Raw genomic sequence first — 26,624 nt, forward strand, 5'->3', positions numbered from 1 at the left:
CTTTAAGATCGAGTTTCACATTCATGCAGTTTCATAGGAGATGGGGAATAACATTAACGATTAAGAAAGAAGGACACAATGGACCACGATTTGCAAGCCCCGCTCTTATTGCATGTCTAATCACACAGGGATAAATCCATAGATGGGTGAATACAGGGACAGAATGCATTTCCAACAATAATGGATCAGATTACACTCCAATGAGATTGGACCGCCTCCGTGGTCTAGTGGTAGAGCATCCACCCGGAGAGCGGAAGGTCCGAGGTTCGATCCCAGGTCGCGTCATACTATGCTTGTCGTAAGAGGCAACTAACGGGATCGGATGGTCAGGCTTGCGGACTTGGTTGATACATGTCATCGTATACCAATTACGTGTCTTCACCGTGGTATACTGGTATCAAGAGAGTATTGTCTTCATCGCAGTATACTGGTATCAAGAGAGCATTGTCTTCATCGTGGTATACTGGTATCAAGAGAATATTGTCTTCATCGTGGTATACTGGTATCAAGAGAGTATTGTCTTCATCGTGGTATACTAGTATCAAGAGAGTATTGTCTTCATCGTGGTGTACTGGTATCAAGAGAATATTGTCTTCATTGTGGTATACTAGTATCAAGAGAGTATTGTCTTCATCGTGGTATACTGGTATCAAGAGAGCATTGTCTTCATCGTGGTATACTGGTATCAAGAGAGCATTGTCTTCATCGTGGTATACTGGTATCAAGAGAGCATTGTCTTCAATGTGGTATGCTGGTATCAAGAGAGTATTGTCTTCATTGTGGTATACTAGTATCAAGAGAGTATTGTCTTCATCGTGGTATACTGGTATCAAGAGAGCATTGTCTTCATCGTGGTATACTGGTATCAAGAGAGCATTGTCTTCATCGTGGTATACTGGTATCAAGAGAGCATTGTCTTCATCGTGGTATACTGGTATCAAGAGAGTATTGTCTTCAATGTGGTATGCTGGTATCAAGAGAGTATTGTCTTCACTGTGGTATACTGGTATCAAGAGAGTATTGTCTTCATCGTGGTATACTAGTATCAAGAGAGCATTGTCTTCACTGTGGTATACTGGTATCAAGAGAGTATTGTCTTCATCGTGGTATACTGGTATCAAGAGAGTATTGTCTTCAATGTGGTATACTGGTATCAAGAGAGTATTGTCTTCATCGTGGTATGCTGTTGTACTGCTTCGGTACACTGATAATATCACTACTTCCGTAAGGAAACCTGGTTGCACGAGGGTATGTATTTTTTTCACATAGGCAAAACACGTATAAATCTTTCAACAACATGTGCCGATTGAATAAGGCTAGGCTGATTTCGTCGTGGAGTCCGTTGGATTCTTCGTGGTACATATGTACATCATATCGACTATTCCAACATGAAGACGGGCATGGATGGTGATGAATTCAACTGTATTCTGTCAAAGAGTCACCAATAAAATCAAGGTTCCCAAGCGCCCATAGTTCCACCCACAGAACGAGGACACGGGGTCTTGTATCTCAAACACGTCACTTCACTATCACATTTTCTAAGACTCGAGAGATGCCATCTGTAATTCGTCCTGTTTATCCACCTGAAAGATAAGATAAGGCTTTTCAGTTTTGTTATTAAGACAAATTTACAAATTTTACAGACACAACTCCTCCTACTACTACTACCACAACTACTACCACCACTACTACGATGGAGCACAGTCGTCTAAGGCGCCAGAATTGGTCGTGCAGAGTTGCGTCCCTTAGGCACGCCAGAAACCTGTCATTATGGGTTCGAATCCCTGTTCGAATTATGTTTCTAGGTTTGTCAGCACCATACCCAAGCATGCATCAAGTCGGGGCTTCCTTCCACAGTAAGCTGACACTCTGTGATATAACTGGAATACTGTTAGAAGTGACGTTACACCCAACTCTCTCACTTTGAATTAAAACACTGATTCACATCAGTACACCGGCAGCGCCATCCTCTAAACGGGTCAAACAGCGCTCCTTCATCGAATCAGTCGTGAATGCTGTAGACATGAATGAGCCTTTAATTCACGTTTAATGGATGAGAACTTAAGAGAGTGACTCAGCTAAACTCAGCTTTTAACAGTTTCCTGTTATATCATGACGTGTCAAGTTAATGGATAAGAAAACGATAACTGACGTTTATCCCAACAGACCAAGGTTCATAATCTGGCTTAATGGAGGATTCGAACCAAAGACCAATGGATCCTGTCAAGGCTAGGGAATACCTCGCTTTAATTGAACTGTGAGAGAGTGAGTGAGTTTAGTTTAAATGCCGCTTTGTGCAGAATTTCTTATGTATCACGGTGTGTCAGCTTGAAATCAGAGGAACGTGATTCGAGACTACGATCACAGGTTTCTGGTACGCCTAAGGGACGCAACTCTACGTAGCGAATTCCGATGCCTTAAACGACTGGGTCACCGCCTCTACATGAATTGTCTCTAACATACAGCACATTCTGGTTTGTGTCGTGGTCGACGTGTATAATCCGGCGAGGAATGGTGCCCCAAATTTGCTCCCAAACTGGCATAAATGGGGATCCGTGGTTACAGACTGTGACCATCGTTTTGGTCGAAATATGGCCGTGGTATAGCTGTAGTACATGGCTGACTGCGGCGTAATTCAACATTCAACTACCGCTCTGCCGTGATGTGACTGTTGCTGATGACGACAGAAACTATAGGTTAATAACTAACAGTCGGTTTGCACAGTCTGACATTTTTGGTTCTGCATTATATTTCGTTTTTGCACAGTTTGACACTGACATGTTTGGTACAGCATTTCTTTTCCTTTTTGACGATCTTGTCATTGATGTCCCCGGTCATCTCGCTGATGAGCAGGGCTACCCAGGCGAGACCTAGAACCACCCACACAGCAGACACAACGCGATATATTTCACGGTACGGCACCGCCTTTAGACCTGCAACAGAAACACACCCACAGTACACATTCTGCTTACAGTTCTTAGGGACCGGACATTTCATATTGGAGATTGTGTGAGTATTTTTTCAGCAACAGCTGCAAACCCAGATATTTAAAAAAACAAAAAAACTATATTTTTTATAAGATCTTTCAAGAAAGTACTTTTTCTGGGTGACAACTTCTTTTTTTTCAACAGTTTGAAGCATAATTATTATTTCAAGCATTTTCGGGTACAGTATATATTTTTGATAAAATCACAGGCATCTCGAGGATATAAAATGGTCGGTCCCTACGTTGATTTGTATTACTGTGGTATATAGTGGCACATGGAACTTAGATATGGGTTCCCTTGTCTGTAGTGTTTGAATTTCGTATCTGAGTTTCAAAATGTCAAAAAACATGGTCTGCGTTATTCTGTGTTAGTCCGCGTGGCATACTCCTCCCTGTTGATGTTGATCAGATATGTCTGTAAATACACACGTGACATCAGGAGAATCAGTTCCGTGTATCATGGAATGCTAAGAGTGAGTGAGTGAGTATGGCTTTACGCCGCTTTTAGCAATATTCCAGCAATATCACGGCGGGGGACACCAGAAATGGGCTTCACACATTGTACCCATGTCGGGAATCGAACCCGGGTCTTCGGCGTGACGAGCGAACGCTTTAACCACTAGGCTACCCGACCGCCCGGAATGCTAAGAGAATCCCTATCAAAGGTGGAGTAGCATAAATAGGTTGAACATATAAGTAGATAACATGCACGATTTCTGCATGGGTTTTGGCAATATGAAACAACATGCAAGATCAACGGTAAAGGTGTGATTGTTTCACAGCTGGGAACAGAATGTCAGGTGACCCTCAAGGGACGGGCCTGGACTGTCTGGCCTCGTCTTGGCATGCTCTGGGTGAGTTAGCCCAGACGCTAGGGCGCTACAGGACTTCAGTATGTCTATTGTTCATCACACACATGTTCAGTATCTTGACAGGCGAACTGAGTGTTGGCGAATATTATACTGTGAGAATTCAGCCTGACGACCAATTCTACGCGTAATTGACTCAAAACCCCAATCACGATAACGAAGCCAGACAACGTATGTTCTGTAGCTGGAGGTGTTGCAAACCCATACCATCACAGTGTCATCACTTTATCAGTCGTATAGCCCACTGATGGTAAGCGCGTCTCTAAACAGGACTGTGGCCATCTTTTAAAGTCATCGATGTTTGTTTGTTTATTGTTTAACGCCGCACTATTCCAGCTATATGACGGCGGTCTGTAAATAATCGAGTCAGGACCAGACAGTCGAGTGATTGATACGATGATATGCATCAACCAAGTCAGCGAGCCGATCCTGTTAGTCGGCTTTTACGGCAAGCAATGATTCCTGAAGACCTATTCTGCCCGGATCTTCGCGGGTCGATTCAGAGATTGGTGTAGGTTTACCGAAATGCTTGATTGGATGTTATCGTTATCACCAGACTTCATTATGTACAGACCGAAGCGATTTATCTCGGATATGACTCGGCGTAAAACAACATTCACATCACTCACTGTTATATCCGTACAGATACAGTTACTGTTGTAGCAAGGGTTGCATATCTTCCTGCGGCAAGAGAGTTAACTGATTTAAAAAGTCCAGGTTTCGACCCTTGCCGAACTATGCTGGAATTCCTGGGCTCGATTGTAGCGCAACCAGTGTCTATTACGAGAGTAGTATAGGACAGCGCTCTGGTGACTTATCTCCCCTTACCAGAAGTGACAGGAGTTATCTCCCCCTACCGTGTGCGGCCTCTGATTGGCCGAAAACCTAAGCTTCTGATTGGTTGTATTGTCGATCCTGTTTTTCGCGGGTGTGCGTTAAAGAAAAAAAAAGATGAAAGAGAAAGGTCATGCTTGAAAGTATCATTTGCCTTGTGTCAGTCACCCAGAACACATTATAGATTCTTATCACATTGTCAGTGACATGTAAGACGTCTTGGAGTGCACACTATGTCCCGAGTGTGGGAGGCAGTTCTCTAGACATAATAATCTGGAGAGACATAGGAGACGGTTACATAAACCTACGCAGCCCCGACAGGAAAACACTTCTCCTCCGGGAAGCTACCCTCCTCCTCCTCCTCAATCACCACCACCGACACCGCCATCATGGAGCAAAGACGGAAACAGGCTCGACCTATGAAGGGAAAGAATAAAGACCAAGAGATGATCATGGATGATCTCTATGACACGTCGATGCGGGACCTTGTGTCATCTGCATTTCAGAAGAACCCTTCACCACCAGAACTGTCTCACTCTTCGATGGTACAAGTGAACATGCATCGTCAGGAACAACAACGTCCTTCATCATCAGCACCCTTGCCACGACCACCACCACTCGATCTTCAACCTCTGCAGCACCAGCACCAACAGTATAAGCAGTAGCAGCAGTAGCAGCAGTAGTAGCAGCAGTAGCAGCAGTAGCAGCAGCAGCAGCAGCAGAAGTCCCCGCGAAAGAAAAAAGACAAGAGACCGCCTATTATTCCGTCAAGGGATGTTTCAACCCTTGCCGTCAAAGGAAGAAATCGGCTTTTGCACTGGTTTGCGATTGTCGTGCGGAACCTGAGAGCATGATGAGTACCATTGGAAGCTCAACATAAGATATAGCTGCAGAAACATAAAGATACCCTGACAAAATCGTCAATCCACGTTTGCCTATGGATGAAGGTCTTGACTACCTGATGCAGCGCAGCGGTGGTAGAACACTTGCAGGGGTTTTGACACGCATTCTGTTGCAATGGCAACATTATCTTCAAGCACCACTCCTCAAACAGGGCAACACCAGGCGCCACCGGCCTACAACACCAACAACAACGATGGCGACTACTCAGCCAAAAGTAAAGGCTCATGAAAACCTCACGAAAGCGTATAAAGCTGATGCTCTCATGCGGTTGGTGCAAATGTGCACCAAAAGAAAGTCCTCCAAGAAGGTAGATCAACAGTTGCAACTCCCTCCTGCCACTGCCTGATAAAAGAGAGATGTTGCAGATCAGGTGCCTCATTCAGGTTAACACCTCCATGTAGGAAAGATGTCTTGGTGCCTCAGGAAACAGAAACACGCTCTTTGTCATTTGTGTGCTGCCACTCCAGCGATGCGCCAAGCCATTCTCAAACATGCTCCTACCGATCTCATCGGTGCCCTTTGTGAATGTGTGGTGAACTTGTATGCAGGCAATATTCCCATGACCACCACTCAAAGTCAAAACTTGCAACGACATGGCAAAGTCTTGAATATGTTCATGAAGTATCTCTAAGCAAGAAACGTAAAATTCTTAGGAGGGCTCATTCTTCTTATTGGTTCTGCCCTTGCCTCTTTGTCTTGAGGAAAGTAATAAATGGTCTGACACCAGGAAGGTTGGGATCAGTGTATGGTGTGCCATCATGAAGTACGCACGCAAGATGGTGTTGGTGCCTGACGAAACATGGCAAAGTCTACAGGCCACCAAACAACGTCATCATCAGACACTTTACACCCCTCTCTTGGAAAAGAAACGTCTCCAAAATTTTGAAGAGATGGACACGTTGGTGCAGAGATCACAGCAGCCGTTTCACATGCGGGAACAAGAATACAACCAACTGTCATGATTGTTCTTAAAACCATGACCAGTAAAGCCATGAATTTGAAGGATTCAAACCAAACCCCTTTCTGGCACACACATGGTGGACTTGATCAATGATTTAGTGCGTCAACAGAAAACCAAAGAGGGGCCTGCAGGTTGGACCATTTTGAGTCATCATTTGGTCAACAGTCATGTTCCCCATGAAATCATTAGAAATCCTCAACGATGGCAATGGATGCAGAAGCAACAAAAACACCCAACGCCAAGAACACCCAACACCCAGTCCCCCCCTCCCCAAGTTCTCCCCACAAAGTCACAAAAAGAGAAGGAGGCAATGGTGGCAGATGGATCCACAAGCGGAAGAAGAAGAAGAAGATGAGATGCAAACCCCATGGTTGATGACCCCACCTCCCTCTGATACCACCCTTTGGACTGCCTGGTTGGAAAAAACCTACTTTCATCCTGAACATCCAGCAAGTTTTGGCGGCTGGCGACCTTTGTGGAAAGCAGCACGCATCCACGCTCAAGATGCAAGAACCAGTAAAAGCAAGAAGAAAACTATTCCATCACAAAGTCAAATCAAGCGTTGGTTGCAAACCCAAAGTACCTACACCTTGCACAAACCAGCCAGACGCTCCTTTCCAAGAGACCACTATCGTGTGGGAGGCATTGATGAATTGTGGCAAGCAGACGTGAGTGACAAAGGGTTCAAATACCTGCTGTGCGTGATCGATGTGTTTTCAAAGGTGGCATGGGTGCAACCCCTGAAGACCAAGAGCAGTTCTGCTTTGATTGAAGGTTTTCAAACCTTGTTTAATGCAACAAGCCAGAGGTTGACTACCTGCTCAATTGCAAACAGACAAAGGCAGAGAATTTGTCAACCGACCTTTCGGGGATCTCATGACAAAGCACGGCATTCATTTCTACACCAGTCAAAATCTTGAAACTAAAGCAGCCGTGGTGGCACGGTTTCAAAGGACTCTGAAAAATAAAATGTCGTGATACTTTACTCAGCATGGGACCAGACACTATTTGAAAGTCTTGCCCTAGTTGGTCAAGTCGTTTTAGCCTGAAGAAATACAGCCCATCTTGAAAACAGATGATGTGTATGCCGTGGATCACGTGCTGAAAAGACGTCGAGGGGCGAAACAGGGTCAAGAAGAGGTCTTGGTGAAATGGATTGGCTACCCTGCTAGTTTTAATTCGTGGATCCCTGCAGATCATTTACAGATAAAATAAGGTGCATTCTGTCACTCAGGCTCATTCAGAGGATGGACACACGCGATGACAGAACCACCACCACCACTACTGCAGAGAAGCCTCTCAGAATCTGTGGGTACTGTTGAACCTCACCTTGCTGCTGCACCATGTCATCACCAGTGCCAAAATTCACCTTGGTGTTGTTTTGGCATGACTTTACCCCGCAGTGAAGTTTTTTTGCTCAGATCATTATGAATTATGGCATAATCATCATGAGCATTTTTCAGTTGGCCTTGGATCACTGAGAGAAACAGTTGTGGACAGCCCTGCTCTCCAGTTGTTTGGGATACATACTTCCACCACCAACCTTGGCCACCTCACCAGGCATCCCCATGACGACACCCGCCAGAAGACTTCAACCTGATACCTCATTCACCCAGAGCTTTCTACCCTATCATATTGCCTTATCCTCTGCATCTAGACCGCCAACAGTGGGAGGTCGGAGTCAGTGAAATTCACTTTCCATTGATATGGTACAACGTCGCCCCACCCTTTGACTTGTTTGCTCTGAACCTCTCACTGAAAAAAGTCACCCATGTGTATGAAAGCGCCTCGATAGTGCTGGTAAAATGGATGCCTTTAATCCTGATGCAAATGCTGATGTAAGAAACACGGGCGTCAGAACTCGGCGTGATCTTATCGTGCCCACCAAGGAAGTGGTGTGACCTGTTTCTTCAAGACCGCTATCTGCTGGATATTGTCCCTATGAAACTGGAATTGCTACAAAGTCCCGATGAATTCTTCTTCATGTGTGCTGCTAATGGTGTCAGCCCTGACCAAAGCCGGTTTTTGTGTTCGTCAACTCAACATAGATCCTGCTGTCCGAGAAACACATGTGTCCAGTCTGAACGCAGGGGTGACTGCCAAGTATCCCCTTTCCCGTGTGCAAGTGACAGCCCACGACATCCTGAGCTGAGGTAGAGACTTTCACAAGGATCAGCTCATCGCTGGCCAATTACCAAAACGCATGGTCCTAGGACTGGTGGACAATAGTGACTATGTAGGAAGCAATGAGAAGAATCTGTACAACTTCAAACACAATCATGTCACCATGATGAAGCTGAAACTAAATGGGCAGGAAGTCCTTGGCACAGGAATGAAAAGCGACTTCAGCAACAACGGAGCCCATTTGAAACAAGTCTACATGAATCTATTCTGAAACACTGGACAGCTGTGGTGGCCTGAGACCTGTGAGGTGACTCTCAAGGCCTTTGCTGAAGGTTACACCTTGTGGGTGGTGGATCTCACACCAGACCTTGGCGCTGATGAAGGCATCAACTATCCTCGACACACTGGCAAGTTAGGTTTGGCTATCCAGTTTTGACAAGCTCTTGAGACCCCGGTCACCCTCATCTGCTTTGAGGAATATGAAAATGTTCTGGAAATAGATCATTTCCGTAATGCGATGATTATAAAAAGAGCAGAGACAGAGTCACTTTTCCCCCTCCTACATGAGACAATGGAACCACTCGGGTTGAGCACCTTGGATTGAGAAGCCATCGTGGCTGATGACGTCCAACTTCATGCCATCTACCGGGGCACCCTGGCCAGAGATGACTTTGCCAGACTGGGATGGCCACAGGATGACCCCAAAGCATACATGGTAGATACAGATCCAAGTGATCAACCTGACACACACTGGGTGAGCATCTATCGTCCAGCTCCTGGATCCGTGGAAATGATGGATAGCTATGGACTGTATTCATTACCTCTGTTTAAAGAGACTTTGAATCGCATGGGCCAAAGTCAACAACAATGGAATACACACCATTTCAAAATGGATACAGCACGTTGTGTGGTGTGTACTGTCTCTACATGCTGTTCTATCGCATGCGTGGGGGGACTTTTAATCAAGTGTTAAATGCGTTGGACTGGAATGACACCGTCAACAATGATGCCACTGTATTAGAATGGATTCATACCAAAGTGTCTACCTCTGTTCCTGTGGATGAGACGAGTTCCCTACATCAAAAGAACCAACCTTTCTGCCCTTATTGACCTGACACTTGTTCACTGAACCTGCATTCGCCTTGCTGACAAAGTTCCAGTTCACTGAGTTTTATGAGTGTACATATGTTCACTGAGTTTTATGAGTGTACATACATTCACCCTAGTGACAAAGTTCCTGTTCCCCCAAATCATAGAGACGCCCCTAATTCTGTTGCTTTTGTTTTGTTGGTTTGTACACGTGAGCGGGGGAATTAAAAAGTTGAAAAAAAAAATGTGTTGTGTTGTCTTTAGGATGTGGATTGACATGCACACCAGAGAAAAACAGGATCGACAATGCAACCAATCAGTAGCTTGGGTTATCAGCCAATCAGAGGCCACACATGCAATGTGCAGGTCTCTGATTGGTCGAACAGTTGGTTGTGCTTTCTCTCCCATGGAACATGCCTGTTCCTATGGAAAAGAAACACAAGGTTCAGGCTGGTTTAGAAAACCTAGGCTCAGACCAGGCCCCAGAACGGACCAATCAGAGCCCTGCATGTCAGACGCATTGGCGCGCTGGACCCATCAAAACAGCAAAAAACTCGTTTAGGTTCAGAAAAGATCATCATCGCATCAAGAATGGTATATACCATGCAGACAACACGTCAATCCACCCCGGCTACATTCCCCGGAGAAAAGGCTCAGAGTAAGAGTGCCCCAGCTACATCCCCCGGAGAACGAAAGGTTCCCCGTGAAGAGCAGACCACCAAGGCTGCTCGTCAGAGCACGCGGGCTACAACTCCCGGAGGAGGAAAAGGCTACAGAAGGTGTTAACGGGAACCACAGCATGCTATGCGCCAACTGTAGCTACCTTGGCCGTTGGCCGCCATGCAGCTACTTCTGAGTCCAACATCCAAAGTAGCTAGGATGAAGTTTCCATTCCTGTTTATGTTCCCGTTCCCTTTTCAGGGCCAACCAACTCTCCCGAAAGAAAACGCTTTGATCATTGCTTTCCCAACTCACAAAAGAGATACCTCCTCCTCCTCCCTCTTATTGCCAACCCTGATGCCCATGATAGCCTTACTTGCTTCAGTGGAAGATTTTACGTGCGCTTCTTTTAATTTTAAGTTGAGGATTTACGTGCGCTTCTCCTCCTCCTCGCCGTCCAAGCTCCTCACAGCGATAGTACGTTCCCGGAGCTCTCTATACTACCGAGAGTGTAACGAAGGTGTCACGCGCTGGGAAGGAGCTTGCGCGCCGTCTTGGTGGGGGAGATAACTCCTGCCACTTCCGTAAGGGAGATAACTCCTGCTGGCTTAGTCACCAGAGCGCTGTCCTATACTACTTACGAGCTATGTCCCTTATATGCCTCTCCGATGGACCAATCGGATTCCACCTCTCGTATTAATTGCATTTGCTTCAAACAAAATGGCGGCCCCTAGTCAAGACGATCTGATCGATAATCAAGATATATATTGTGATATCGCAAAGTGCATCAAAATCACGTGAGCACCTTGACTAAAAACATGAAAAGACCAGGAAAATATCTGTTGACAACGAGTTGGCGGTGCACATGCTTTGCAAATCCTGAAATCAACCAAAATCTGGAAGACAGTTACGAACCGAATTTCAATTTCTTTGCGTGATTTTGATTTAACTATGCGTAGACTCGTTAGTCCAGCCAAAATGTAACTCCATAATACCAGCCTAGTTCGCCAAGGTTGGAAACTAGACTTTTGTAGTTAGTTAACTCTCCTGCCGCGGGAAGATAGGGTTGCAAGACGGTAATCCAAAATCATACCTACCTGCTATATAGTCCCCGAATCCTATAGTAGTGAGCGTTATAACACTATAGTACACGGACACGCCATAGTGCCACCCCTCCACCAATGTGAACATGACTGAAGGCAGGAGGATCAGCAGGGTGGCCCCCAGCAACAAACACAGACAAAATTTGACACATCTGCAGACACGGTGAGATCGGTTCGTGACCATCCTCTCCTGGAGCTTCGTGATGGGATACCTCAGCTTCTGACCAATCGCTGCCAGGAACACAGTACATAAAGGTATTCCGCACAGGGCACAGAGTATGCAGAAAACCTGTCCAGCCAAAGTGTTCGGGGCGATGTTGCCATAGCCTGAAGTTATAGAAGCATTTGAACCTTGTACAGCAATGTGTTATTTCACGGTGTGATTGTGTGATTGTTTGTCGTTTGACGCCACACTCAGCAATATTCCAGCTATATGAAGGCGGTCTGAAAATAATCAAGTCTGGACCAGACAATCCAGTGATTGGTATCATGAGCAACGATCTACGCAATTGGGATAAGATCATGCTTCAACCAAGTCAACAAGCCTGGCCACCCGATACCGTTACTATCGGGTCGTTGCTAAAGACCAAGTCTAACCCGGATCTTTACGGCTGTAATATACTTTTTTTTTAAAGTAAGGGATACTCGAAAATAACTTAAAATTGGTACCATTGGCCACGGTATTCTATAAATGTTGGCCTTCTGGGGGTGCTTTCGTAATGGAAGAGAGCATCTACCCTCGCGCGACTACCAGCTGTGTTGAGACCAAACATGTCTTTGAAGGCTTGGGACAAGTTATCCCAAGTGTTCTTAGTGAGGTCCGGCAGCGAATGGTGCCAGGTCACTGCTGACCGCAGCGGCCGCATCGTTGCTGGAATAACGATTCGGCCGTTTCAGTTTCTTAACACTACGAAGTATTGGCGTGACAAGATCACAGACTCACCATATAGGATCGAACATAAGACATAAGTATTATTATATATAGAGACTTTAGTACACGGACACTGGTAGAGTGTGACCAAACTCAGGATTGAGTGTGACAATGACGGACAGCGTCTTTATGCTTATAAGTTATGGAAATCTGTATGCACATTGTAAATAAATATGTACATAAAAAGAAGCTGTATGACAGTACTGTCCAGTGACCATTTCCTGCACAAAATGAAGTGGGGTTCGCTCAGTCATGGTGATTCTAACCCTCACCAAAACGATCCACCGACGAAACTGTCAAGAGGTCTCAGACTGACGTCGCCAGACACGACCACACCTACCAAGGAAGTGCAAAGTGATTACCCCAGTTTCGATGCTGTGTACACCATTGACGTCTGTTGGCAATGTGACGATTTGTAAGGGGAAGCACAACACGTGGCCGTCGACCTTGGAGTTGAACTGCATGGAGACGATTTCTAATCGTCTAACCCTTAACTCCTACTCCAGTAGCAACAATTTGCAACAATTTCATTCTCCGTTTCAGTTCAATTTCCTAGAGCCGGGTTTTGGATTAATCGATGCTGTACTCATGTCGTTGACCTGGGACGCCCTGAACGGGGTCGATCGTCAACATTTACGGTTTGTTGTTACCTGTTCCATAGTTTGCTAATCACAGACTGTGAAACACTGAACACATGGTCACTGCACACGGACTTCTGCCAGATTCCAGCCTGCCAAAAGCCCATAGACACTGTACGTTTCAGACGCCGCATCGCTACTTCATACACAAACAATGAATGAAATCAAGTAAATCACAACTAATGATAAGCAGAATCATAAAAGATTTTCAGAGATTAATCGACCTTTCTCGAAAGTGTCAAAATCAAGACTGACACCCTACGCACGTGTGTTTTGGTGTTATGTTTTAAACGTAAAAAATAAATAAATAAAAAAATAAAAAAATAAAAAATAAATGTTTTAAACGTTCTTGCACAGGATGTTTGTCAGCAGCACTTATCTTAGTTCTAATACTTGTTATCACTTATAGTTCATGATCCTTTACTTTTTTAAGGGTATTTTTTGCGAACAGGGACCTCGGAGAGGACATGTGGAGCGATACATAGCTACGAGTTCGCAGCTGAGGGACTAGCCATTTATAACAGCGCCGGTGAAATTGGCCTTAGGACTGTGAAACCGACCCCAATGCGTACCTATCGTAGTAACAACGGTCATGGTGAAGAAGAAAGCACTTGCGAAGTCCCAGTTAGTTACCGACGTCTTATTGGCTGTCGCCACCACGCCCATGTCGTACGCCGCCATCACTCGCTCTACGAAGATCTCCATATCGCCACTATTTATACACGAGTAGTTACCTGAAAATCAAACATAAGCATCATTCTTCAGTCCTTCAGAATAAAAAAGGATATATTTTTTCACAGACTGTTGTTATTAAAATATCGAGTAACTACCGTTCGACCTACCTGTGGTTTGAAGTGTTTCAGTCACAAGGAGCCCTATCGACAAGTTTATAGGAGACAAATTCAAACGAAAACAGGAAGTTGACATTTATTCAATGATGGCAGTCTAAAATGGACTATAGAAATATGCGCACGTGACTCCGTTATAATGATAATAATGTAGTCTTCATAAAACATCTAATCCACACACAAAAATCATTTTGAGAAAATTCTAGATATGCATCTTCTAAAATGACAAAATGATGATGCGTTTGCTTTGTTAACATTGCTCCCATGAAGCATGTTACATTACACTTGCATAGCCATAACCATGGTACGCGATATGGAGTCTGTACTGGGAAATGTATACAAGTTCTTTACACTTTAGAGGGATAGAGGGAAACCATTTATTAATTTAGATAGGGTGAATTACCGAACTGCCCAAACTATTGGGTTTTCAATGCATACCATCAAGTCTACAGCATGATAAATAAAACAAAACAGGTCTCAAAAACAAAACTGGGACGTAAAAGGATACTAGAAAGCTCTGATACAGGGTGATTAGGCCTATAGTGTACAAGCTTTATGAGCAGAAAGTAACCCTGACTTGTAGTAGAATTAGCGAGGAATTAAAGATACAATAAATGTTTACGGCACTAACTATTGCTCTACAAGAGATGGGATTTCGATACACAGTGCGTGGCGATGACCGAGCACTTTACAGGGGAAAATATCACAGTAAGGGCGTCCAGATAATTCACCTTGATGAATCATTCCACTGACTACAAGCGGCTATCGGCAGATCGACAAAAAGCATCCAAAGACCATCAGGTAAAGGTAATCGTGTCATTGTTTTGCACGCTGCAACCCATGATATGGGGCTTATTGATGAATGTGTGGTAGTTTTCGAGGAGAAAAAGAAACTAGTAATTTTCATAAGGAAATTATTGGGAATTTTATTTTTTGTTCATGGATCTTCAGCTATTGTCCATTTTAAACAACGTCAGTGTCATTGTCACAGATTACATGATGCAGTGAAGAACGGTCGATTATTGTCGACCTAGGAATCACCCCTGACTGCAAACAGTATTTAGAGTAGGTACCCCTCCATCTTCCCTAGGCAAAGGAGTTAACTGTCTGTAAAAGTTCAACTGGATTTTTATAGTTAACTCCCTTGCCTCGGGAAGATGGTACCCCTCTCACGGATGATTGAACCCGGGACCTACTGGTGGGGACTTCGCAGGATTGGAATCAGCCATTATAAATCAGATTAAGGAATCTGAAGACAGGCTATCAAGAGACATACGATATTTGAGAGAAGAAGTTCATTCGATCAAGGCAGAGGTATGTGAACTGAGAACAGAAGTCAGTGTGAATAGAGAAGAACAGGCCATTCTCAGACTAGATGTTGACGAAGTATCCAACAAAGTAGATGAACTGTATTACTGGTCTGACAGTGTTAGTGAGCTAGAGTCTAGAGTAGAGCACCAGGAAAGACGAAATAATTTGATTGTATATGGGGTACCAGAGGGAGTAGAAGAATCTTATAAAGTGTGCAAGGAAAAGATACTAGACATTTTTAATAGAGCCAGAAATAAGAATCCTACATATGGGGAACTTGCTGATAGAGACATAGAACGTGCACACAGGATATCCAGCAAAACAACAAATAAACCCCGCCCTCTTATAGTGAAAATGGCACACTGGGATGATAAAATCCAAACACTTGGATTCAGGGATACCCTGAGAGAAATGGGACATGGTGTGGCTAATGGCCTAACATATTTCCAGCGACAAGAGCTAGGCAGGTTACGACGTGAAAACCCAGATAAGAGGTTTTTTTATAAAGGAGGCAAACTTGTCGAGGATGTGAAGAAGGATAGTGAGATGAGAGATAGCCAAGAGACACCAGAGAGAACCACAGCACACAGACGGGAGAGAAGGGATAGCCAGAACATCAGAACATCACCCTCACAAGGACATAGACGGGGAGGTTCACACACAGGACCACGACTTCTGAGTTCTCGCGCTAAGGCCTGGGACAGGTCAGCAACCCACTAGGGGTGCGACGAGACCGAGCGTGATTGTAGGACGCCTCATGTAGATACGACAGATGATTTCGATGATTGTACATTTAAAAATAGAACATTTGTTTTCTGCAATGTATCAGGACTTAATTCTAAATTAACTGATCAGGACTTTACCGATTATTTAAACTCATTTGACTTCATCGGCATAACAGAAACATGGATGAAAGATATAGACATAAGTTTGATATTTCCAGGATTCAAGCTATGGATCAAAGAAGCTGAAAAGATTTCCAACTTGGGTAGACTTTCTGGTGGTATTGCCATATTAGTTAGACAGCAACTTGTTAAATATGTAAAATGGTCTAAAGTTTACGACAGTGGCATTTTCATGCTGTTAGATAAAACCGTATTTGGATTTAAAAAGATTTGCTATATTCATGTGTCTATGTTCACCCTGAATGTTCGACTTGGTACACAAACCCTTTGAGGCAATGCAAAAATGGTATACAAATATTACAAAATGACTTACTTGATACACTAGCACATTGTGATGATGTTTATTTGATGATTGGGGGAGACTTGAATGCCAGAACTAGCACGGAATCTGATTTTGTAGAAGATGATATCCTTGAATATCTCGAGGGTCATAATAACAGTGTATGGGGATTTCTGTTAGACAATTTCAGCTTAAAAAGATTTTCTGTGGATTTATCTTTGAATAATTTTGGTAAGAGCTTACTAGATTTATGCAGTATACTAAATATACATATTATGAATGGAAGGTGCGGGTCAGACGCCGGGGTGGGAGATTTTACTTTTATAGGTAACCAGGGTGCGAGTGTGGTGGATAATGTTATTGCCTCGTCCGAGTTGTTTGATATGTGCCATAGCTTTGACATACCGTCTCGAGCCGAGTCATCACACCTTCCTGTCACGACTAGTTTACGTACGCTTCTAGTAAATGACCCTATGCCACGCAATACACGTAACAATGCTTCCTTCAAATTTGTGTGGGTTGAAGAGAAGGCTGAACAGTTTAGAATAAACCTTATTTCTGGGACTGCGACTGATTTACTGGAGAAGGCTGTAGATGTAGCATTTGTTAACGTTGAAGAAGGTATTGGGTATATCACTGAAGCTGTTATTATTGCTGCATCAGATATGAAGAAAATGAATAAGGACTGTAAATATGATCAACAATGGTTTGATAGCGAATGCCAGCTACTTAAAAAGGAACGATGTAGACGTTTAAATAACTTTAGAAAGAATAAGGATAGAGGATCACTAACCGACTATAATAGAGTAAGAAATCAGTACAACGTTGTTTGTAGGGAAAAAAAGACAGAATATTTCGAACAAAAACAGAAACTGTTGGAATCAAGCATAGATAATTCTAAAACATTTTGGTCATCGCTAAAAGCCATTAAACCAAATAGATATTGCAAAAATGACATTGATATTCAAGCCTGGTTTGAGCATTTCCAGGAACTGTTTTCAGTTCCATTTAGCCATGACAATAACAATTTATTTGACATGGAATTCATGGAAGATAAAGTTGACAGTGTAACAGATGATATTCTTGAATGTCCAATATCTAGAGAGGAAATTATTGACAGCATATCCAACCTTAAAGATAATAAGGCATCTGGAAATGATAATGTGATAGCAGAGTTTTTTAAGCATTCCTCAGTCATTTTAATACCATATTTGGAACTAATTTTTAATATCGTTTTAGAGAGATCATATTTTCCAGATAATTGGACAGTTGGCATTATTGTCCCTCTTCACAAACAGGGCGCAACCAAGGATGTTAATAATTACAGAGGCATAACTCTCCTAAGTACATTCAGTAAAATATTTACTTCAATTATTAATAAGAGACTTGTTTTCTGGGCGGATTCTTTGGATAAGATAAGTGAGTCACAAGCAGGTTTTAGAAAAGGATACTCCACCACTGACAATGCTTTTATCCCATATTCTATAATTCAGAGATATCTATCAGTGAAACGAGGGAAGCTATATGCTGTATTCGTAGATTTTGCAAAAGCTTTTGTCTCTGTGAAAAGGGATAACTTGTGGTCACTCTTTCAAAGACATGGGCTAAGTAGCAAAATTGGAAAGTTATTATGCTCTCTATATAAAAATGTGAAGGTGTGTGTCCGGAACAATGGCGCTATATCGGACACTTTTGTAAGTAGCAGGGGTGTCCGACAAGGGTGTATATTAAGTCCCTTCTTATTTTCCTTTTTCATAAATGATTTGGCATATCAAATCCAAATAAATTGCACTGATGGAATACAACTGCACCCCGAAACTATTAAATTATTTCTGCTTCTTTTCGCTGACTATATAGTCATGTTCTCGAGCACAATACCTGGCCTGCAAAAGCAAATACATGTATTAGAGAGTTATTGTGACGAGTCAAAACTTACTGTAAATATGGATAAAACCAAAGTTTATCCAGAAAAGAAAAATGGTTTTACAGAAGGAAGCCTGTAGAAGTTGTTCCATTTTATAAATACTTAGGCTTGTGTTTTACAAGTAGATTAACTTGGTCAAGGAATGCACATAACATTTCATTGCAAGCAAGTTCTGGACAATGTTACATATGATGTTTATTTTAAAATATTTGATACAAAAATAAGCCCGATGCTATTGTATGGATCAGAAATTTGGGGCCTAGAACATTTGGATGTTATTGAGAAAATACATTTATATGCATGTAAATGGTTCTTGGGGGTAAAATCTAGCACAGAAAACGCAAGGGTATATGGTGAATGCGGACGGTTTCCCATGTATATCAATAGTTATTTAAAGGTTATTAAATACTGGGTCCAGCTATTAAATATGCCATTTTCAAGATACCCGAAAAAATGTTATAATATGATGCTTCTCTACGACAGCCATGGGAAACAAAATTGGGCATCAAAAGTTAAAAACATGTTATACGAATGTGGATATGGTTATATTTGGTTACAGCAACATGTAGATATGCCACAACATTTCTTCTCCCGTTTGACACAGACTTTAAAAGATATGTACATTCAAAAATGGCATTGTTCTTTGTCCAGTTCTAAGAGCAAACTACTACACTACATTTAAGACTACTATTATACTAGAACCTTATCTATTAAGTGTAAATTTACATAAGTTTAGAACAGCTCTTTCTCGATTCCGTTGTGGCTCACATGATCTATTTATTGAAACAGGCAGATATGAAGGTATTGCAAGAGAACACAGACTTTGTAGGATTTGTAAAACTGATTGTACTGAAGATGAATATCACTTTTTATGTGTATGTCCAGTGTATGAAGATTTAAAAGCAAAATATCTAAATAACTATTTCTACCGCAACCCAAACGGTAACAAATTTTGTAAATTAATGACTTGTGATTGTACAGAAACTATTAGAAATCTATCAATGTTCATTTATCATGCCATGAAACTAAGAAAATGTATGAATTTGTAACACGCCCCACACATTGTACTATAGGCCTTTGGCCTCATAAGTACCATGAATAAAGATTGATTGATTGATTGACATTCTCGGGAAGTCCCCAAATCAGACGTCTGATTTTCAACATTGGGATTCTCTGCCATTCCTGGTGCAGTGCCTGGGTCCGTTCATTCCGGGTTTGAACTGGAGGATCGAGGTAATGTTCGAGTGAGTGAGTGAGTGAGTGAGTATGGTTTTACGCCGCTTATATCACTATTCCAGCAATATCACGGCGGGGGACACCAGAAATGGGCTTCACACATTATACCAATGTCGGGAATCGAACCAAACGAACGCTTTAACCGCTAGGCTACCTGATCGCCCCTAATGTTCAATTGAATTCAGATCAGGGTTTGTCATTATTTTTCAGAATTTAAGTTGAATGAGGTAGTGCTTAATTAATGCCCATGTGTATATACATAAATAGTAATTCTCAAATGCCCCGCCTAATATGAAGCAGACACCGTTATCCATACTTGACAACTGACGTCGCATCAAAGAGAAGCGTTCAATTGGTTGGTACTCGTTGGCGTCTAGTTGTCTGTGGTAGCTAGACTAATTACAAGAAGTAGACGACAGGTCCCACAACGCAACACCATTATAGATTATATTACGTGTTTTTAATGCTAATGTTTTAATATTTATGTAGCTACCTCCTTATTGATATCACATGGAAATTTCTATGATGGAAACGTCTGGTTCAGAAAATGTGGACAGCATTAATGAAGGCTGACAAACGACCGGAAATTATACACTCTTCAAAAAATAAGATTTCCAATTCCATTTTTTTTCCCCCGCGCGCAAACACATCTCCAAATGGTTTTTGTAAACGTTTATCAGCAAAAATGCAAAGGATGCACGGAAATTGCTTTCAGAAAAAGTTTTCTGCACAATGCACGTGCAAAGTGTTGGAAACAAGAGTAGAGACACTGACTATAAAAAGACCGTACAAAATTCATCAGTTCATTACGAATTTTCTGACGTGAACGGAGATCGAAAAATGCCAAGATTAACTGCAGCTGACCGAAATATCGCCATTGGACGTTTGGAAGCAGGGGGGTCCAAGTCTGCCCTTGCAAGACACTTCAACGTTCACCAAAGCACCATATCTCGACTATGGGATCGATATACCCCAAATTCGACTCAAGATCATCCCAAAAGTGGAAGACCAAGAGTGACCACTCCTGCTCAGGATCAGTACATCCGGTTGCATCACCTTCGGAATCGATTTGCTACAGCAACGGACACTGCAGGACAAGTGCCTGGTATGCGAAGAATTTCCGACCAAACCATCAGAAATCGTCTGAGGGAAGTGGGAATTCGAGCGAGATGACCAAAAGTTGGACCTGTCTTGCGACGTTTACACCGTCAACGACGTGTCCGGTGGTGCAACAGAGTACAGGCATGGGATCTCAGGAACTGGCGACGCGTTTGGTTCAGCGATGAGTCACGTTTTCTTCTTCAACGACGGGATGGAAGACAACGTGTATACCGACGTCGACATGAACGTTTTGCGCCGAACTGCGTTCGACAGGTGGACCGATTTGGTGGAGGGAATGTCATGGTGTGGGGAGCCATATCCTACACGGGTAGATCACAGTTAGTGGTTGTCCAGGGCAATCTTACAGAAAACCGATACACGGACCAAATTCTGCGTCCTCACCTCCTCCCAACTTTGGACCGACAGAGGGAGCTGTTCCAACATTACAACGCTCGGTCCCACACATCACGTGCAACAGTTAATTTCCTTGTTAATGAGAACATCAATGTCCTTCCATGGCCGTCCAAATCGCCTGATCTCAACCCGAATGAACATTTGTGGGACGAACTTGATCGACGTGTCCGTCAACGTCACTAGCGTCCCCACACACTGGCACAACTTGCCAACGCCTTACAGGAGGAATGGCGAAGAATTCCCCACGAAAAAATCCGACGACTTGTGCTATCTGTGCCAAGGAGGTGTCGAGCAGTAACGGCTGCAAGAGGTGGTGTGACCAGGTACTGACTATGACGACCCCTTGTGGCTACACATGTGCAATGACTGAACTGAATTAATGCTGACAATGACGACAATACTTTTGTCGATCACTGTGTCTAATTTCACTTGATTGTGTTCACGCATATTCTGTGTAGATATTTGTACACCCGCTTAATACATATCCTTATTTTTTAACTATGCGTTTCTTTTTCTTTTTTGAAGAGTGTATATTGAAAATAGTATAATGACAGCCATCTGGAGTCGATCCATAACTTTTTGGTATTTACGTGTGTGTGCGCGCGCGTGTGTGTGTGTGCATGCGTGCGTGCGTGTGTGTGGTGTGTGTGAGTCGAGGGCGGTTCTCGTGAACTCTTTTGCAGCTAGCACATCTGTGTTTGTTTGAAAAGGTCTGAAGCAACATGGCATCAAATGACACTGGATTGTGTTTATGAGTGAGCGGTTCCCAGGTACTGCTTTTTCACACACGTGTAACAATAGAATGGAATAATACATAAAAAATGGTCACGCTTAGATAAACATTGACATTTGTAATCTTTCTCGACATTACTAACGTTACATCAAATTTTAAATTCCGAGTCCCGTGACAATATGTGACTAGATTGTAAGTTTTATTACTGATTAATTATTATATGAAGCTATTGTTACGATTACCTCAAACTGCGAGCTAACCACGAGAAGATGGCCATCGATTTGCTATTATGTGGTTGAAGAGGTGGTGAGGTGAAATTGGGTTTAACGTCGCGTCCAAGATTATTGCACTTATATAGCGACGTGCATGCACGTGTATGTGTGTGTGTGGCTGCTTGTACTAGTCCGGACTGATGCCGATTTATAGTGCTAGCTCACTGAGATACCATGCCGCAGTTTAACATGAATACCCCACTCAGACACAGTATACTGACTCCGAGCCGACCAGTCCTTGTTTTAGCCCCTTAATGCCGAGCGCCAGACAGGGTAACAACAAGTACCATCTTTTAACGTCTTTTTGTATGACGCGGCCCGGGATCGAACCCCGGACCTTCCGCTCTCCGGGCGGACGCTCTACCACAAGACCATGGAGGCGGTCTGTGGTTGAAGAGGAGGATGCAAGAGAATATAACCGTGTCCCATCCAAACAACAAACCACAATGGGTATCAATTATAGATGTATAATCATAATGATATGTTTCAAAGTGCATTATTCATAGCTGAAACAGAAGTAGCATTCAGTAATGATATTTCAATTATATCAATGCACCATGACGTCACTGATGGGTATGCAGTGTTAACAAGTCATCACATCCATTGAAGCAGATATTTCACCGAAGTCTTAATTAATTAGCAAATACTTCAAATATTCATATGAAATAGAATAGAATGAAATACGAAACTATTTTATCCAACTATCACAACATCTGCCGCCCTTTTCAATATGATCGGACCGCCTCCGTGGTCTAGTGGGTACAGCGCTTACCGGAGAGCGGAAGGTCGGTGGTTCGATCCGCGGCAGCGTCATACCAAAATATGTAAAAATATGGTACTTGTTGTTACCCTGCCTTGCCCTCGGTATTAAGGGGCTTAAACAAGGACTTGTCAGCTCGGAGTCTCGGGTATTCATGTTAAACTGCGGCATATTATATCAGCGGGCTAGCACCATAAAACCGGCATTTGTCCGGACTAGTACAATTAAGCAATCTTGACAAACATCAACTTGCAAACATTGCCGATCTGTAGACTTTGACGCTAATAGTTACTCTAAGCATAGCTGAAAAGCATAGTCTTATTTGATCATAGCTGGTATTAGTACACGCCTAAGGGGTAGACTTTGACACAATAGTTTCAGTGCGTACTAGACCATCCAGTGTTTTCAACTAGATTCAATTATTTATCATTTTCAAGTGGATATTACAACACACTGAATAGCCAAAGATATGATCACTGACGCTTGTCCCGTTCCTCAACAGCAAACTCTGCATTATTGATTGACTAAATCGCGAAACAAAAGACAACTATGATATGTACAATAGGCTGGGTATCCCTCCCTTACTGAAGTGACATGCCTAAGGAAGTTACTGTTATCAATCTCATTAAAATCAGATCTTAGTTCTCCCTATCGCTAAACAAAGATCTGAGGACATCCCATTACGGGTCACGTCAGAACGACCTTTCATCCAACCAATCAGAGCGTCGCTTACCAGATCATGAAAGTGACACACGGCATGTGTTTTCCAATCGTGCAACCTCGAAATATTTAACAGAGGGTATTCCGAACGACAGTTACAGGTTTCATGATTATATCCATACAATCTAGGCCATCTATAAGCCATTCCAGAATGTTCTTTTTATCAGTTTTAAAAATTTAAATCGAGAATGCGTCAAAATATGCTTCGAAGCGTAGTCGCCAGTTGGAAACTAGTGTCGTAAGGCTCGAGAAAGCTGGCTTCTGATTGGCTAATATCGATTTCTTGTCAGTCATTTCATTGATCGGTCAAAGTTCGCGAAAGGTCGTTCTGACGTGACCCGTAATGGGATGTCCTCAGATCTTTGTTTAGCGATAGGGAGAACTAAGATCTGATTTTAATGAGATTGATAACAGTAACTTCCTTAGGCATGTCACTTCAGTAAGGGAGGGATACCCAGCCTATTGTTTAGCGGTAGCGAAAACTAAGATCTGATTTTAATGAGAGCGTTACTGTTATATACCGATTTGATTCTGTGACCATTCATATCAGGGGCGGATCCAGGATTTAACAAAAGGGGGTGGGACGTCCTCTTTGACACTTTACTAATAAGTTACTGTTCATAACATGTTATCATGGTGGGAAGAAGGGGGTGGGGGCACCACCACAGAATTCCATACATACAGCAGTTCGTTTGTTTTCAATGTCGTGATTTTGAAAACTGACTTTCAAAGACTGGAAGCGAATGTCCTCAGGGACAAAATTAACACTTCGGGGCTGCAAATTCACTTGAAATCCTTCATGATGTCGACCATGTGTTAATTTCAATACATAATGTTTTAAACGCACATTACTTACCGTTTTAAAACCAATTGGTAGTGACAAATATTAAAATATACAAAGTCATTGCTCGGGAGTTTAATTAAAAATTTGATTGCAAAATGAACAAGGAATTTCAATATTTTAGTCTATGCCACAGATAAGAAATATGTTATATACAAACAATGCGGGCCGTTATCCAACTGAAACATGCGGTATTTATCTCAAACTATTCAGACGAAGGTTCGTAATGTTTTTAAACATCATTTTATGAAGAAATTGAAAATTGAAAAGGTAAAAATGTAGTTCCAGGATCAATATTGTTCAGATAAGTGGAAATTGAACAGATTTTCGATTTCTTCAAAGAACTGAAATTGCATACATTTATTGGGCACAAAATTGGATTTTATATATCCAATTAGTCTGGCAATGTATGTTATTCTATTATAGTGTTTCAGCAAAGAATCCCTTGTCCCAAACAAAGAGAAAACAAATTACACCCTGCACAAAAGGATATTTGAAGTCTGAACAAAAGGTCGGAAGCACTTTTTTACTGAAGTTACTTGTAAAGATATGAACAAATATGACCATATGACTTCTTATTTACCAGAGACTTCTGCTGCTGATTTGACCGTTAAAAATAACAAATTGAACCAAAATCTGGAATGTAATGGCGCCTTACAGAAATGAATCACGAGTACAGCTTTGTAACTTCAAATTAATCTCGTTCGAATGAATTTGGGTAATAATTGGAAGAACCCACTTGGTAATCGTGATTATGGAAAATGTGTCACTAATTGAAAATGTGTTACTTATTGAATAACATTAGTTTCATTAATTGATAAACATTAATGATCACTCGTACCTCATCGGTTATACAATAAATGTAATCCTTCTCCACCACCCTCGTCACGGGTTCAAAGGATTGCACACCCCCCCCCCCCCCCCCCCACACACACACACACACACACACACGAATTCACGTTGCTATACCAGTGCAATCATCTTGAACGCGACGTTAAACCCCACATCACTTCACCCTCAATATGATCAATGACTGCATTAATTCAATGATGACATAATCATTACTTACGTAGGAATTCCATGTGAAAGTCCCGTGTCTTTTCTTTCACATTGATTTCATTTGGCTGTTCCAGATAATGAAACACTGTCGCTGACAGGAGTATGTAACACAACAGAACAACTGAGAGAATGGCAATGCTCTTCCACAGCATGGCGAGGTTTCACGCCTTCAGCAGACCAGGAGAAACAAATGCTGGCAAGAGCGGCATGCCTGGCTGTTCACCATACGTGTGACTCAATCCGGTAGGCGCCGTTTCCCAAAGTGCATTCGCATCCCTTCATGAAAAAGAAGAAACTTATCAAGTTACTTGGGTGTACCAGAAATAAATGAGTTATTTATAATGTATAGCCTGTTCAAGTATGAATGTAGCACCGCGGCTTCGCGTATATAGACTATAAACAGGCACTTGTTGATTAGGTATCACCAAGACGACAAACAGTGGATGTCTTTGAACGTTTTCAGAGCTGGATGCGTAGGGTTGGATATTTGCCGCCTAGGTCGATCCCCGGGACGCGATACAGAACGACCGGCCAATGGCATAATTGCGATCAAGGTGCTTCGATCGATTTGTGTGTCGTTACGTTATCGTAACATATTCATGTATTGACATGGCCTATATCAAAACAGGAAGCTGGTACTGGCAATGGGTTGATATGAAACATAATTACCATAGGTTTCAAAGAGGTGTTTATCCCGTTATGAGCCGCATGCTAGACAAATGATTTTTTTTACTCAACTATACATTGAAGAAACCTACCGTTTGGAAATGGTTACAGTTGATTCTACCATGCATTGAAGAATTTGAAATAAGCTGTATCTAATTTACATTTTGACTACTGTAGGTTTATCTCGTAATTTCAACACATTGATGCAGACATATTCAGAGGAATAACATGTAATAATAGGAGATGTAACAAGAGATTGTTATGGGAAGCGCTTGTTTCAGCACTTTGCCCTGTTCCACAAAGCAATCATACTCCCGTACTTTAACATAGACCTCGACAGTCGTAGCGCTAAGGTGATCGTAACTGCCATACTTTAACATAGACTTCCACAGTCGTAGCGCTAAGGGGATCGTAACTGCCATACTTTAACATAGACTTCGACTGTCGTAGCGCTAA

At 42.6% G+C, this 26,624-nt stretch overlaps 1 protein-coding gene across 1 annotated transcript; it reads right to left on the bottom strand.

The window, feature by feature from the left end:
- Nucleotides 1–1,272: 1,272 nt before the first annotated feature.
- Nucleotides 1,273–25,992, bottom strand: LOC124134852 (potassium channel subfamily K member 16-like). The gene is made up of 5 exons (XM_046499917.2): nt 25,513–25,992; nt 13,671–13,832; nt 11,524–11,856; nt 2,779–2,933; nt 1,273–1,583 (listed from the first exon to the last, which is right to left on the bottom strand). The coding sequence occupies exons 1-5, from the start codon at nt 25,652–25,654 to the stop codon at nt 1,539–1,541; spliced, it is 837 nt and encodes a 278-aa protein (XP_046355873.1). The 5' UTR covers nt 25,655–25,992; the 3' UTR covers nt 1,273–1,538.
- Nucleotides 25,993–26,624: the final 632 nt, after the last annotated feature.

Source organism: Haliotis rufescens, unplaced genomic scaffold (genome assembly GCF_023055435.1).
Source record: "Haliotis rufescens isolate VD_foot unplaced genomic scaffold, xgHalRufe1.0.p SCAF_3, whole genome shotgun sequence".
Lineage (NCBI taxonomy): Eukaryota > Metazoa > Mollusca > Gastropoda > Lepetellida > Haliotidae > Haliotis > Haliotis rufescens.